The sequence below is a fragment of the Cherax quadricarinatus genome, chromosome 86, assembly GCF_038502225.1.
Source record: "Cherax quadricarinatus isolate ZL_2023a chromosome 86, ASM3850222v1, whole genome shotgun sequence".
NCBI classification, from domain to species: domain Eukaryota; kingdom Metazoa; phylum Arthropoda; class Malacostraca; order Decapoda; family Parastacidae; genus Cherax; species Cherax quadricarinatus.
In genome coordinates this window covers 993,537-1,008,535 of record NC_091377.1, presented here as the reverse complement: position 1 = coordinate 1,008,535, position 14,999 = coordinate 993,537, and the positions used below count along the sequence as shown (strand labels likewise).

Here is a 14,999-nt window from a genome sequence, read left to right as displayed (position 1 = left end):
CAAGGGTAGTGGGGGAACTCCTGATTCCTCTTTCTCAATCAGACACGCTGCCAATCAGGTTTTTATCAGATGGTCAGAGGAAGGTGTTTGGGTGGAATGGGTGACAATCAGGTATGGTCCCAGGAAGGGAAAGGTGGCTCAAGCTCCTCGGATCAAGAGCCTGTCTCTAGAAACAACTAGTATGGAAACTGAATCGTGATGTTCTTTAAGCTGTTTCTGACGGAATTGTTATTATTATTATTATTATTATTATTATTATTATTATTATTATTATTATTATTATTATTATTATTATTATTGTTATGGAAAGCGCTAAACCAGTGTGAGTCAATTACCGTAAGTGGTGGAGGCTCGTTCCTCCGTCTTTTAATAGCGAGGCATAAAAGCGTCCCAGCTGACATTGCCACTTTAGCTCTTACGTTGTAAGGAGCCGCCTCACTCTAACTTCCACTTGTAACAACTTCCTTGGTCAAAACTTCCACTTGTGACAACGTCCTTGGTCAAAACTTCCACTTGCGACAACGTCCTTGGTCAAAACTTCCACTTGTGACAACGTCCTTGGTCAAAACTTCCACTTGTGACAACGTCCTTGGTCAAAACTTCCACTTGTGACAACGTCCTTGGTCAAAACTTCCACTTGTGACAACTTCCTTCTTCATAACTTCCACTTGAAACGGTTTCCTTCCCAAAACTTCCACTTGTAACGGTTTCCTTCCCAAAACTTCCACTTGTACTGGCACTCTTGTCCAAAACTTCCACTTGTAACCAGCTCATTTGCTCTGAATTCCTATTGTACTAATGTAACTTATATTTTAACTGCATTTTTCAAGCAAGATTTCCGTTCACTCTGCAGAGACTTGTTTTCTAGCTGAGATATACATGGTGTTCCAAACGGATGGACCCATTTTCAAAGCAGTTTTCTTTGAAATTGGGTCCATCAATTTGAAACAATCTGTAGCTGCATTCACAATTTCAAGAACATCAGAATATACCTACAAAGTGTTTCGAAAAGATGTACCCAATTTCAAAGCAGTTTGCTTTGAAATTGGGTCTATCAATTTTAAACACCCTGTAGAATTTCGCTGACACTTTTACGTCACTAAGCGAATATTACCAGCATTTACATTATCCTAGCACGACGCTGGAAGACAACAGCATTGCTGGAAGGTCTCAGGCAGGTTCCTTGCCGATTCCTGGCGAGGCTTCCAGACAAGGAGGGGCGCTGGAAACAACGGGTTCTGGACCTTGATGCATACTGTTGGTTACATGACCTCAACCCGGTCAAGGTTACGTACTTGTCCTCGACAAATACTGAAGGAGATGAGAGTTTTGTGGTACCGAAGTAGGAGTCAGCAATTAGTAGGAAAAGGGGGAAGTTGTCCTGGAAAACTGAAGAGACGGTGTTTTAAAACATCAGAAGAAAATCTGAAGCAGTGTAGGAGGTGAGGTTGGGTTGAGGTTGGGTTGGGTTGGGTTGGGTTGGGGTTAGGATGGGTTGGGTTGGGGGTTGGGTTGGGTTGGGTTGGGTTGGATTGGGTTGAGGATGGGTTGGGGTTGGGGTTGGGTTGGGTTGGATCAGGTAAGATTTGTTAAGAAACAGGAACAAATATTTCCTAACGCGGGTCATAGTCATATAATGACCCGCCAATGGAGTTTTGGTCATCTGATCGAGGCCTTCCACTGGCTTACCCATGCACCCCTTTAACAATTAAAATTATAAATATAGCCATTCTTAGGGTGTATATAAAGGAAAAATTAATACATTATCAGAAGAGGAGACGATATCATGGAAACTAATTTAGAATTAGACACATATGCAACTTCTGGGTATGTTTATTGTAGGCGTCTACAAGAAAGATACCCAGATGTTGCATGTGTCTAATCTTCATCTTGTCGGTACTGTATACCATACATATGTATCTCTGATGTACTTGTAAGAGGAGGGAGATACAGCCTCAGTAAGTCTTGTGCAAGGTACAGCTTTGTTCAAGAGTAAAATAATTGGTACTCTTGGGCAAGAATGGTATATAATACCGGCAAGATGAAATTAAGACACATGTGCAACATCTGGGTATCTTTATTGTAGACGTTTCGCCATCCAGTGGCTTTATCAATACAAATTCTAGGACATAACTTGAAGACAGTAGATACACAAATAACCCGAAATGTCGTCGTAAGCTTCTCTCTTTTATGTGCGGGTTATTTGTGTATCGTTCCAGTCACGGTATTGTGCCTTTTTTGTTATTTATTTTGAAGACAGTAGTATTGATAAAGCCACTGGAGGGCGAAACGTCTACAATAAAGAAACCCAGGATGTTGCACATGTGTCTTAATTTCATCAATTGGTACTCTTGCTCTAGGCGAGTGTCCTCTGTAAAAAAAACATTTGTCGTATTTTTTTTGTAAGAAAGTGCTCTCTTCTTGTTAGGTGTTCCTCTTTTCTTCCTAGATGTTACTCTTTTCTTGCTATGAATTACTCTTTTCTTGCTATGAATTACTCTTTTCTTGCTATGAATTACTCTTTTCTTGCTATGAATTACTCTTTTCTTGCTATGAATTACTCTTTTCTTGCAGTAGATTACCCTTTTCTTGCCAGAAACTGCTCTCTTTTTTTCCACTAGATTACTCTTTTCCTGCAATAGATTACTCTTTTCCTGCAATAGATTACTCTTTTCTTGCAGTAGATTACCCTTTTCTTGCCAGAAACTGCCCTCTTTTTTTCCACTAGATTACTCTTTTCCTGCAATAGATTACTCTTTTCCTGCAATAGATTACTCTTTTCCTGCAATAGATTACCCTTTTCTTGCCAGAAGCTGCTCTTTTCCTGCAATTGATTACTCTCCCCTTGCTATAAGCTGCTCCTATCTGGGACAAGGGTGCTCTTATCCTGCAAGAGGCTTCTCGTCTCACAAGAGGAAGGCTCTGCATGCCTCTCACTGCCTCTAGCTAGGGACTCGTCGCGTCAAATTGCACCATGGATGACTTCCTCAACACTATCATTGGCAGCAAACCATTCTCCTGCAAAAACAAAGTGAATCGAGTTGAATTATTATTATTATTATTGTTATTATTATTATTATTATTATTATTATTATTATTATTATTATTATTATTATTATTATTATTACTATTTTTATTATTATTATTATTATTATTATTATTATTATTATTATTATTATTATTATTATTATTATTATTACTATTTTTATTATTATTATTATTATTATTATTATTATTACTATTTTTTTTATTATTATTATTATTATTATTATTATTATTATTATTATTATTATTATTATTATTATTATTATTACTATTTATTATTATTATTATTATTATTATTATTATTATTATTATTATTATTATTATTATTATTACTATTATTATTATTATTATTATTATTATTATTATTATTATTATTATTATTATTATTATTATTATTAATTTTATTATTATTATTATTATTATTATTATTATTATTATTATTATTATTATTATTATTATTATTATTACTTTTATTATTATTTTTATTATTATTATTATTATTATTATTATTATTATTATTATTATTATTATTATTATTATTACTATTTTTATTATTATTATTATTATTATTATTATTATTATTATTATTATTACTATTATTATTATTATTATTATTATTATTATTATTATTATTACTATTTTTATTATTATTATTATTATTATTATTATTATTATTATTATTATTATTACTATTTTTATTATTATTATTATTATTATTATTATTATTATTATTATTATTATTATTATTACTATTTTTATTATTATTATTATTATTATTTTTATTATTATTATTTTTACTATTATTTTTTATTATTATTATTATTAATAATTTTCATTATTATTATTAATAGTAATAGCAGTAGTTTCTGTATGATCAAACACTAGTAGAATTTTATATTTTATTTTCATTATCATTATTTTTTATCATCATCATGGACGCGTCCATCACTTCGTAGTGACTAAAGAACTACGTCATAAATATCACGACAAAATCTCTGTGCAGAACGACAGAACAGTTTCATAAGAATGAAAAATATTGAACTACCTGGGGGAGAAATGTTGACAGACTGCTGAACAAGCGTTCAATGGGATAACGTTTCGTCCTGCGTAGAGCTTCATTAAGCTCTATACAGAGCTTAATGAAGCTCTATGGAGAGACGTCATATGCTGACAACGCCGTTATGTGACGTCTCTGCGTAGCTCATAAAACGACGTCTCTATGGGAGACGTTGTCGTTATATAAGTTTGGTCCTTGACCTGTGTCTTCGACACAGTGTCAATTGCTTCATTGCACGCACAAAATACAAGGTGTTTTAAAAAGATGTAACCAATTTCAAGGCAAAATGCTTTGAAATTGGGTCCCTTATTTAGAAACACCCTGTATATGTTCCCACCCTTGTCTAACACCTGCCTGACTGGTCAGTTATGCTAATTAGGCTGACGATTTTGCAGCACTGCCATGGTGGATATGAGAGGCAGGCAGGAGATGTGGCAGGACAGCAGGCAGGATAACAGGCAGGACAGTTAGCAGGACAGCAGGTTGGACATTAGGCCATACAGCAGGCAGACAGTAAGGTAGGAAGCCACGCTTATAAACAGGCAAGAAGGCAGACAGGAAGACGAAGCACTTAAGCAGACAGAAGGGAAGGCAGACAGGCAGACTAATAAGTAAGACAAATGGGCAACAGTCTTTATTCCGAAATGTATCGCCTACACAGTAGGCCTCTTCAGTGGAGTACAGAGATGCAGACGTAGTTTTGAGGTGGTCAGTCCCTAAGCCTGGAGAAGGGCTTGAACCATAATCTGGAACACTGTAAAGTTGAAGCAACGGTATGGAGACATATATATTGTCAATGAAAAGGCGCATCCCACTAGAAGAAAGAATGTACTTTTTGAGAGGGCACGTCCCTCTCAAAACCATCCCTTCTCACCTGTAACTCGTGGTCAGGTGGAAAAGTTATCGAAGATGTCTTTACCAAGATACTGTTGCTTCATCGTAACAGACGAGAGCAAAAGCCTTTTCCAGGGTGAGGGACTGACCACCCCAGAACTTCGTCTTCAAGGGTGATGGATGATTACTTCGTCTTGACATCTCTACTGCTTCAGCTGACTCCTCTGTACTCGACTGAAGAAGTCTACTGTGTAGGCGAAACTTTTCGGAATAAAGATACCTAACTGCTGCAAATACATCTTATCAACTCGTCGGTATTGTATACCATTATCATATTCAGACATGCAGATAACGGTAGCTAGGAGAGCAGGTATATATATGCAGCCAGGCATGAATCCATGACAACCAGAAAAGCAGAAGAATTAGCAGGTAAGCAGGAAGACAGGAATTGGGAAAACATAACGAAGGTTTGAATTTTCTAATGTTTTTCTTCGTTTAATTAGTCAACACAATGTTCTCTAGCCAGTCAGTTGTTATCTTCTGGCAATATATTGAGTCACCCAGCGTGTTATTCACGTATAAACACACACCAATATACACAGCACGTCATACTATATACAACATATACATTCTGCGTATAATTTGAATGTACCTGTTCGCACATCAGAAGCAAGATGCATGCCACAAGCACAGAGGCAAAATATAGAAGTGTATTGACACGCTCAAACACCAAGCAAGAAGCCAGAAGCAGTTACTGTCTAGACAACACACAAGCCAAGAGAGCGAGAGGAACTCTTACAGCTGAGGAACCGGGGTGGGGTGTTGCTGGCCGAGCCCAGGGGAAAACTGCAGGCCAATCTCAACAGCGCAGGGGAAAACTGTAGGCCAATCTCAACAGCGCAGGGGAAAACTGCAGGCCAATCTCAACAGCTCAAGGAAAACTGCAGGTCAAATTCAACAGATGAGAGGATTTTGTAGGACAAATAGAGAGGAAGGTGCAGGTCAAACCTAATGTGAGAGGGGATCTGTAGGCAAGAGGAAGGATGGTACAGATGATGAGATGTTTTAAGGTATAACTCAAATGCTGAAGGTAAACTGTAGACCAAATCAACAGCCGATGGGGCTGAGGCTGTACAATGGTGTGAGCAGTGGGAAGCTCAGGACAAGGGTAGCAGCAGTAGGAAGCTTCGGAAAAGTGGTGGCAGCGGTGGGATTCTACAGGAAAATGGTGATAGCAGTGGTATGCCTTAGGAAACCGACGGCAGCTTTGAGATATTGCACTAAAGTGGTGGCAGCTATGGCAAGCTGCAAGAAAGTAGTGACAGCTATGGTATGCTGCAGGAAGGTGGTGGCAGCTATGGCAAGCTGCAAGAAGGTGGTGGCAGCTATTGCAAGCTGAAGGAAGGTGGTGGCAGCTATTGCAAGCTGCAGGAAAGTGGTGGCAGCTATTGCAAGCTGAAGGAAGGTGGTGGCAGCTATTGCAAGCTGCAGGAAGGTGGTGGCAGCTATGGCAAGCTGCAAGAAGGTGGTGGCAGCTATTGCACGCTGCAGGAAGGTGGTGGCAACTATTGCAAGCTGAAGGAAAGTGGTGGTAGCTCTGGCAAGCTGCAGGAAGGAGGTAGCAACTATTGCAAGCTGAAGGCTCAGCTTCAGAGTTATCACAACACTGGAGAGTAAAACTCAAAGCACAGAAAAAACTGATCAAATCAGTGAATTAAATATTTAGCCCAAACTGAAGCAAACTAAAAAGTTTAAGAAAATATATAAAATATATATTAAACATATATAGAAAATTGCACTTTACTACTACTACTAAACTACTACTACTACTAGTACTAGTACTGCTAAACTACTCCTACTACTACTAGTACTACTTGCTGCTGGTGCTGCTGCTGCTGCTGCTGTGCTGCTGCTGAGCTGCTGCTGCTGCTGCTGCTGCTGCTGGTGGTGCTGGTGGTGCTGGTGCTGGTGGTGCTGGTGGTGGTGCTGCTACTCTGCTGGTGCTGCTGCTGCTGGTGCTGTGCTGCTGCTGCTGCTGCTGCTGGCACTGCTGGTGCTGCTGCTGCTAGGTGCTGCTGCTGCTGGTGGCTGCTGCTAGGCTGCTGTGCTGCAAGGCTGCTGCTGGTGCTGCTGCTGGTACTGCTAGGCTGCTGCTGCTGCAGCTGCTGCTGGTGCTGCTGCTGGTGCTGCTGCTGGTGCTGCTGCTGCTGCTGGTGCTGCTGCTAGGCTGCTGCTGCTGCTGCTACTGATGCTGCTGCTACTGCTGCTGCTGCTGCTGCTAGGCTGCTGCTGCTGCAGCTGCTGCTGCTGCTGGTGCTACTGGTGCTGCTGCTGCTACTACAACTACTACTAGTACTACTACTACTACTACTACTACTAATAATAATAATAATAGTAATAATAACAACAACAACAACAATAAGGATTAATCTGAGTTATTTATTTGGGTAAAACAAATATAATTAAGGAACATAAACTTATTTTTCCCTAATAGAAGAAAAATACGGGAAAATTCCCAAAGTAAAGACAGGAAAAAATACCTTTTAACAACAGGGGAAGAAAAAGGGAACAAAATCCTATAAAAAAATCCCTCTATCAAAGGAGAAAAAAATTTAGGGAACAATAGCGGGGAAGAAACTCTCAACAGGGGAAAACCAGGAATTTATTGCCTGTGGTCGGGAAAAAAATACTGTGGGGAATTTTTTTTATTTTCCTTCTCTTTGATCCGAGGAACTGGAGCTTTCTGACCCCCTTGCGGGTTTAAAGCCCCCAAAATATAAAATCTATGGTAATGATAATTAGGTGTTATTGAGGCTAATTAGTGAGAGTCGCAGGTAATTAGGTGTGTATTTAAGGTCTAGCCCCTTTAATTAGGTGCTAATGAGTCTTATGTTGGAGGGTATGTTGGAGAGTATGTGGTATTTTGGGAGGGTATGTTAGAGGGTATATTGGAGGGTATGTGGTATGTTGGGAGGGTATGTTGGAGGGTATGTTGGAGAGTATGTGGTATGTTGGGAGTGTATGTTGAGAGGGAATGTTGAGAGAATATGTTAGAGGGTATGTGGTATGTTCTGAGAGTATATAGAGAAGGTATGTTGGAAGGGTATGTTAAGAGGGTATGTTGGGAGAGTATATTCGGAAAAAAATGCTCGGAGGGTATGTTGGAAAGGTATGTTTGGAGAGTATGTGGGGAGGGTATGTTGCGAGGATATGCTGAGAGGGTATTTTGGGAGGGTATGTAGGGATGGTATTTGAGATGGTATGTTGGGAGAGTATATTGGGAGAGTATACTGGGAGGGTATGTAGAGAGGGTATGTTGGGAGAATATGTTGGCAGGGTATGCGGGAAAACATATTAGAGGGCATGTAGGAGAGTATGTCTTACATTACGAAAGATATATAGTAGGATATATTGGAGAAATGGTTTGTGGGAGAGTATATGCGAGGGAATTACATGGGAGAGGATAATGGGAGAGGTGTGTAGGAGAGAGACGTGAGAAAAAAATGTTAAAGATAGAAGATAATGCCTCAATAAGAAAAGAAATAGATTGATAAACGAGCAGGCGGGGGAGGAGACTCGAACCCATGGCAAGCTAGTCCTAAAACTTCCAAGTCATTAGTTCGAGTCCAAACCGTTCCGTGGTTTGTTTGCATTTGTGTCATTACGATTTCGTGAGTCATAATGTAGAAAATACGCCCATGGGAGGAAGAGAGAGAACCAATAAAGATGGAGGGGGATAAATACCAGGAAATCTTTGTAAGATGAAGGAGAAAGATCTGAGAACTGATAAAGGTAGGAAATATAGACATTAATTTGAGAATATAGGGGAAAAGAATAAGTGTGAGATGTATGTCATGAAGCACTGGACATGTATGGGTTATTCAGTGCTAGGAGTGGTGAAGGCTCGAGCCACCGTCAGCTAATTCCTCTCTGAACCTTTAACCAGTGAGGCTGGTAATGTGGTAAGAGAGATAATGGTCGAAAACTATTTGTCACCCATTTTTTCACCCCTTATGGGATGCGGGTGCCCCCGATTATCTTTCTTGTATGGGTGAGAGATCGTGTATGGGTAAGTCAGATAAGAAAACAGTGTAAATAAATAGTTTAGAGATTGATGGACTGATTACATCGACTTCAGGTTGAGGGACTGATTACCTCAAACTCCTTCTGAGCTTCAACCATTCTTCTTTGGACTGATGAAGCCACTGTGTGGCGAAACGTTTCCGCAATAAAGGTACCAAAGTGTTACACATGTGTCTGATTTATCAAGGAAACAGAACGCAAAAGAGGTAAATATTTATTTAAATTCGTATCTAAATTAAGTCTGTGTGAGTTGGGTTCTCTAATGTTATATTTAATGGGAGAAATTCCTTCCAGGCACTTTTTTACGAGCAAGATAGAGGTGATGGAGGAGGCGGGAGGGAAGTGAGGGAGGAGGAAGGTAGAGGGAGGGGTATGGAGGATTGCCTTGAGCCATAAGTGGAGGGCACAGCTGAAGGGAAGGAGAAGGGAGGCGGCGGTGCTGGCGGAGGCGGGGTAATGTCGGTGGGCAGAGAGTCGGTGTCGGCGGCGGCGGAAGCGTTGTCGACGGTGCCACGGGAGTGCCGATGGCTGGAACACGATCCTGGGGAGACGAAGAAGGCACTCACGCCATTGGCCTGCGGCAGGTCGGTGGCTGCAGGCACATAAGTGGTGCCTGGAGCGCAGCGGGAGCAGTTTCTCTTGAGCGCAGGACGCTGGCGAGACCCTTGGCAGCGCATGGCAAACCGCAGCTCCTCTGCCATCTCTGAACACAACGACTGCTGCTGTGGACGACACAAGACGCCAGCTTTACTCTCTCTCTACGCTAATTCACAATAAGGTAACACAAGCTTACTTAATACTAGATAATCTAACTCATCTGCTCAAACTAGATTTCCTAGCAGTGCACTAATCGATCTCTTTACATCACTGGAAGAATTTATGCTACTAAATCCCCCGTCACTGCTAGAATTGAAAGAGGAAATCCCACAGGAGATTAAAAGTTAATAGTCAGCTTTTTAAGTCACTAAATCCCCAGTCACTGCTAGAATTGAAAGAGGAAATCCCACAGATTAAATCTAGGAAGAATGTTAAAACTGATTTACACTGCTAGAACTGCTTACCTAAAATAGAAGCAGCATTTGGATTTAATTTCCCAGGTATTAAAAACATTAACGCTCTCGTACTTAGTCTTGAAGCTGTGCATGGTTAACACTAAATTTCCTAACATTAAAAAATCTAGAATTGCATATGCTAAAAGAAATCTTTAAAAATAGTTATGATAGGGCCAATGAGGTTAGAAATGAGTGACCCGGTTTATGGGGAGAGTAGTGGTACCAGGAGCTGAAACTCAACCCCCACCACACACATGAGCTGTGAATCGACCCCTGCAACCACATGTAAGCGCAGGAACTATACATAGTTTTAAGGCGAGGTATGATAGAGCTCATGGGGCAGGGAGAGAGAGGACCTAGTAGCAATCAGCGAAGAGGCGGGGCCAGGAGCTGGGACTCGACCCCTGCAACCACAAATAGGTGAGTACAAATAGGTGAGTACACACACACACACACACACACACACACACACACATTGTGTACGTCAGGCCCATACTGGAGTATGCAGCACCAGTTTGGAACCCACACCTGGTCAAGCACGTCAAGAAATTAGAGAAAGTACAAAGGTTTGCAACAAGGCTAGTTCCGGAGCTCAGGGGAATGTCCTACGAAGAAAGATTGAGGGAAATCGGACAGACGACACTGGAGGACAGGAGGGTTAGGGGAGACATGATAACGACATACAAATACTGCGTGGAATAGATAAGGTGATTAGAGACAGGATATTCCAGGAAGGGGACACAGAAACAAGAGGTCACAATTGGAAGCTGAAGACTCAGACGAGTCACAGGGATGTTAGGAAGTATTTCTTCAGCAATAGGGTAGTCATGAAGTGGAATAGCCTAGCAAGTGATGTAGTGGGGGCAGGAACCATACATAGCTTTAAGACGAGGTATGACAAAGCTCAGGAAGCAGAGAGAGAGAGAGAGAAGACCTAGTAGCGATCAGTGAAGAGGAGGGGCCAGGAGCTGAGTCTCGACCCCTGCAACCACAATTAGGTGAGTACACACACACACACACACACACACACACACACACACACACACACACACACACACACACACACACACACACACACACACACACACACACACACACACACACACACACACACACACACACACACACACACACAAACATTGTAATCAAACTGGATTCAACATCGCATAAATTCCTTTCAAATTCTTCCTAAATGCTAAATTCCCAAATTATAAAGTTATTAAAGTAAGTGACCCCTAATGCCACATTCCACAAACAACTGCTCAAAAAAAAAAAAAAAAAAAAAACGCAAAACAAAACGAAAAATTATTTTTACAGTTATTTTCAGGAATGTAATTTAAATGCAATAATCATGGAGTTAAAAAAAATAATAAATTCTGTGAACTTATAATCCATCCACTGCCATCTACATCTCTCTCCTTTTACATCCCTTCGGTGAAATAAAAGGTAAGAGGTGCCTTGATGTCTGGGACCCCTACGGTTTAGCGCTTACCCGTAAGTGTAATATATCTTTCACAGTTTTTTTTTTTGCAGAATTTTAATATGGGCGTGGAGGGGGGGGGAAATTCTCCTTAGCATTTATATACGTCTTGTGTGTTCGTAGAGAGAGACGGAACTGTCAGAGACTGTCAGGAGAAGCTTATCTCCTACTTTAAGCGGTTCTTTGGTGATGGTAATGGGCTCTTGATCTGAGGAATTTGAGCTACCCTCCCATTGCATGGAACAAACATAGGTTCTTCCCATTCTTCACCGGTTACTCATAAATGTGGTATAATATTGGGACCACTTTCCAAAGACCAGGAGGAACTGCCAGTATGAGAGTTAAAAAGACTGCTGCTAAAGGACTGAAGATACCTCCTTGATACCAGAGTGAAACCGCTTCTAAAGGTCTGCAGTCACCATTTTTTTTTCAGATCACCATGAAACTGCTTCTAAAGGTCTGCAGTTACATTTTTCTGAGACCACCATGAGACCTCTCCTGTAGGCTGGCAGTTATCTCTTTGAGACCTAATGAGACCGCTTCTAAAAGTCTACAGAGACCTCTTTGAGACCATGAAACCATCCCCAAAGATCTAGTGATATCTCCTTGAGACCACATCAAACCAACAGAAACAACAGAGAGACGTATTATCTTTTGGTATATCCAATAAAAAAAGGGAATTGGAAATAAAGGATTGAAAGTGGCGTAGAAAACATGTTAACATTTGTCTAACAGTGCAAAGGTCATGAATGTGTTAGGTTAACCATAAGGAAGTTAACACTGACTGTTATGATACTGACGGCGGGTCATCGTCTTAGACCCGCGTCAGGAAACACTTGTTTGTTTCCTGACGAACCTTACCTGACTGGTGTACCGGATTGTATTTGGCGGAACAGTAGCTTCTGGCGGAGATGCCGAGGCTGCTTGCTGTGTTGCTTGAATGATTCTCCTCCGTGCTTTTCTGAATTCTGACTATTGTTATGCGGTGTTCTTGAACTCTGTTATGCGGTGTCCTTGAACCCTGACTGTTGTTATGGGGTGTTCTTCAACGCTGACTGTTGTTATGCGGTGTTCTTGAACTCCGTTATGCGGTGTCCTTGAGCCCTGACTGTTGTTATGCGGTGTTCTTGAACTCTGTTATGCGGTGTCCTTGAACCCTGACTGTTGTTATGGGGTGTTCTTCAACGCTGACTGTTGTTATGCGGTGTTCTTGAACTCTGTTATGCAGTGTCCTTGAACCCTGACTGTTGTTATGGGGTGTTCTTCACCGCTGACTGTTGTTATGCGGTGTTCTTGAACTCTGTTATGCAGTGTCTTTGAACCCTGACTGTTGTTATGGGGTGTTCTTCAACGCTAACTGTTGTTATGCGGTGTTCTTGAACTCTGTTATGCGGTGTCTTTGAACCCTGACTGTTGTTATGGGGTGTTCTTCAACGCTGACTGTTGTTATGCGGTGTTCTTGAACTCTGTTATGCGGTGTCCTTGAGCCCTGACTGTTGTTATGGAGTGTTCTCGAACCCTGACTGTTGTTATGCGGTGTTCTTCAACGCTGACTATTATAATGCAGTGTTCTTGAACTCTGTTGTTATGCAGTTTCTTGAACCCTGACTATTGTTAGGCAGTGTTACTGAACCTTGATTATTGTTACGTAATGTTAAACCTAAACCTGATAAAACTTTATAGAGTTTAACCAGATAAATATTTATCAAACCTAACCGCAGAAACCATTGCCTGGAGAAACGTTCTCAGAATAAAGATACCCAAATGTGGAACAAGTGCTTCATTTATCAACATCTCGGGTTTTTTAAACCAGTTATTCAAATTCTTATTTACATACCCTGAAGGTGCCAATCCTGGCCGTATTCACTCAAAATTTAGGGATGGAAGATGCAGCAGCGACTTGGTAAGCTCGCGAGGAGACACTTAAAACAGAATGCAATAAGATAACAGTAAACAGGTGATATCGCAATATGCAACACAGCCACTGTGAAAAAAAATAGTGAAATTCAAGGGCTATTTTGATGAGTTATTAGTTCCTTGATAATGAGATCACGAAAGCAATTGTAAATTCACTATTTTTTTTCACAGTGGTTGTGTTGCTTATTGTGATATCACAATATGCAACACAACCACTGTGAAAAAATAGTGAAATTCCAAGCGCTTTCGTGATGATTCCTCAGTTCCCTGATAATGTGAAAAATCACGAAAGCACTTGCAAGTTCACTATTTTTTCACAGTGTGACAAAAAAAAAAAAAAAAACCCAGTGAATTGTTGTAATTAATCCTTCTGCTGTTTCATATTTCTTTTCTTTAGTTTCTTGTCTTCTGAGTGCATCTATAATGACCTACACGAAGGTAATTAAGGCTGTTTGTCGTCTGTTCGTCACCAGTCAACAACATTTTAACATCTGATCTGGGAATCAAAGTTGACTTATAGTGTTTATACACTGAGACATATACACCTCTCGGTGTGTATGTTCTGCATTGCTTCAGTCTCCCCTCAATCACCCCTCAAGGGAGGTTCCTTGATGCTGGTGAGGGATTCCTGATCTAGGGAATTGGATCTGTGTTCCAGTTCCCTGAATTGAACCTGAATACCTTTCGCAACCCCCCCCCCACAGGCGCTGTATAATCATACGGGTTTAGTGCTTCCCCCTTGATTATAATAATAATCCCGTTAAACCATACCCCCGGCCGGGATTGAACCCGCGGTCATAGAGTCTCAAAACTCCAGCCCGTCCCGTTAATCACTAAGGACATGGTCGCTCCTGCCACCTAATTAAAAAGTACCTACTTCCTACCTACCTATTGATGCACGAGGTGTGTTTGGACGCTCCTGCCTCCTAATTACCAATTACTTACTCCCTGCTTACCTATTCAGACACGAGGTGTTTTGGGATGCTTCTGCCTTCTAATTACAAAGCACCTATTTCCTACCTTGTGGACATATCAGGTAGGTTGGAACATCCCTGCCTCCTAATTACCAGGTACCTACTTCCTACCTATTTAAGCACTAGGTGTGTTGGGACGTTCCTGCCTCCTAATTACCAAATATCTATGTCCTGCCTACCTATTGATGCACGAGGTGTATTGGGACGCTCCTGCCTCCTAATTACCAGGTACCTACTTCCTACCTATTTAAGCACTAGGTGTGTTGGGACGTTCCTGCCTCCTAATTACCAAATATCTATGTCCTGCCTACCTATTGATGCACGAGGTGTGTTGGGACGCTCCTGCCTCCTAATTACCAGGTACCTACTTCCTACCTTCCCTGTCGAGGCACCAAGTGTGTTGGGACGTTCCTACTTCCAAATTATCAAGTACCTTCTTACTACCTTCCCTGTTGAGGCACCATGTATGTTGGGCTGTTTCTGCGTCCTAATTGCCAGAAACCTACTTCCTGCCTGTGGACGAATCAAGTATGTGTGGACGTTACTGCTGTTACTGC

At 41.0% G+C, this 14,999-nt stretch overlaps 1 protein-coding gene across 7 annotated transcripts in view; it reads right to left on the bottom strand.

The window, feature by feature from the left end:
• The window catches only part of LOC128702958 (glutamate receptor ionotropic, kainate 2), a 449,498-nt gene that overhangs the window by 852 nt on the left and 433,647 nt on the right, over positions 1-14,999 (bottom strand). For 4 of the 7 annotated variants that reach the window (XM_070103548.1, XM_070103547.1, XM_070103549.1 and 1 more), the window contains one exon: positions 8,433-9,741. In XM_070103548.1, coding sequence (XP_069959649.1) covers positions 9,322-9,741 — 420 coding nt within the window. In that variant the 3' untranslated portion in view covers positions 8,433-9,321. Of the gene's footprint in view, positions 3,019-8,432; positions 9,742-14,999 lie in introns of those variants that run through there. The other 3 variants (XM_070103551.1, XM_070103552.1, XM_070103553.1) reach the window with 1 other exon arrangement.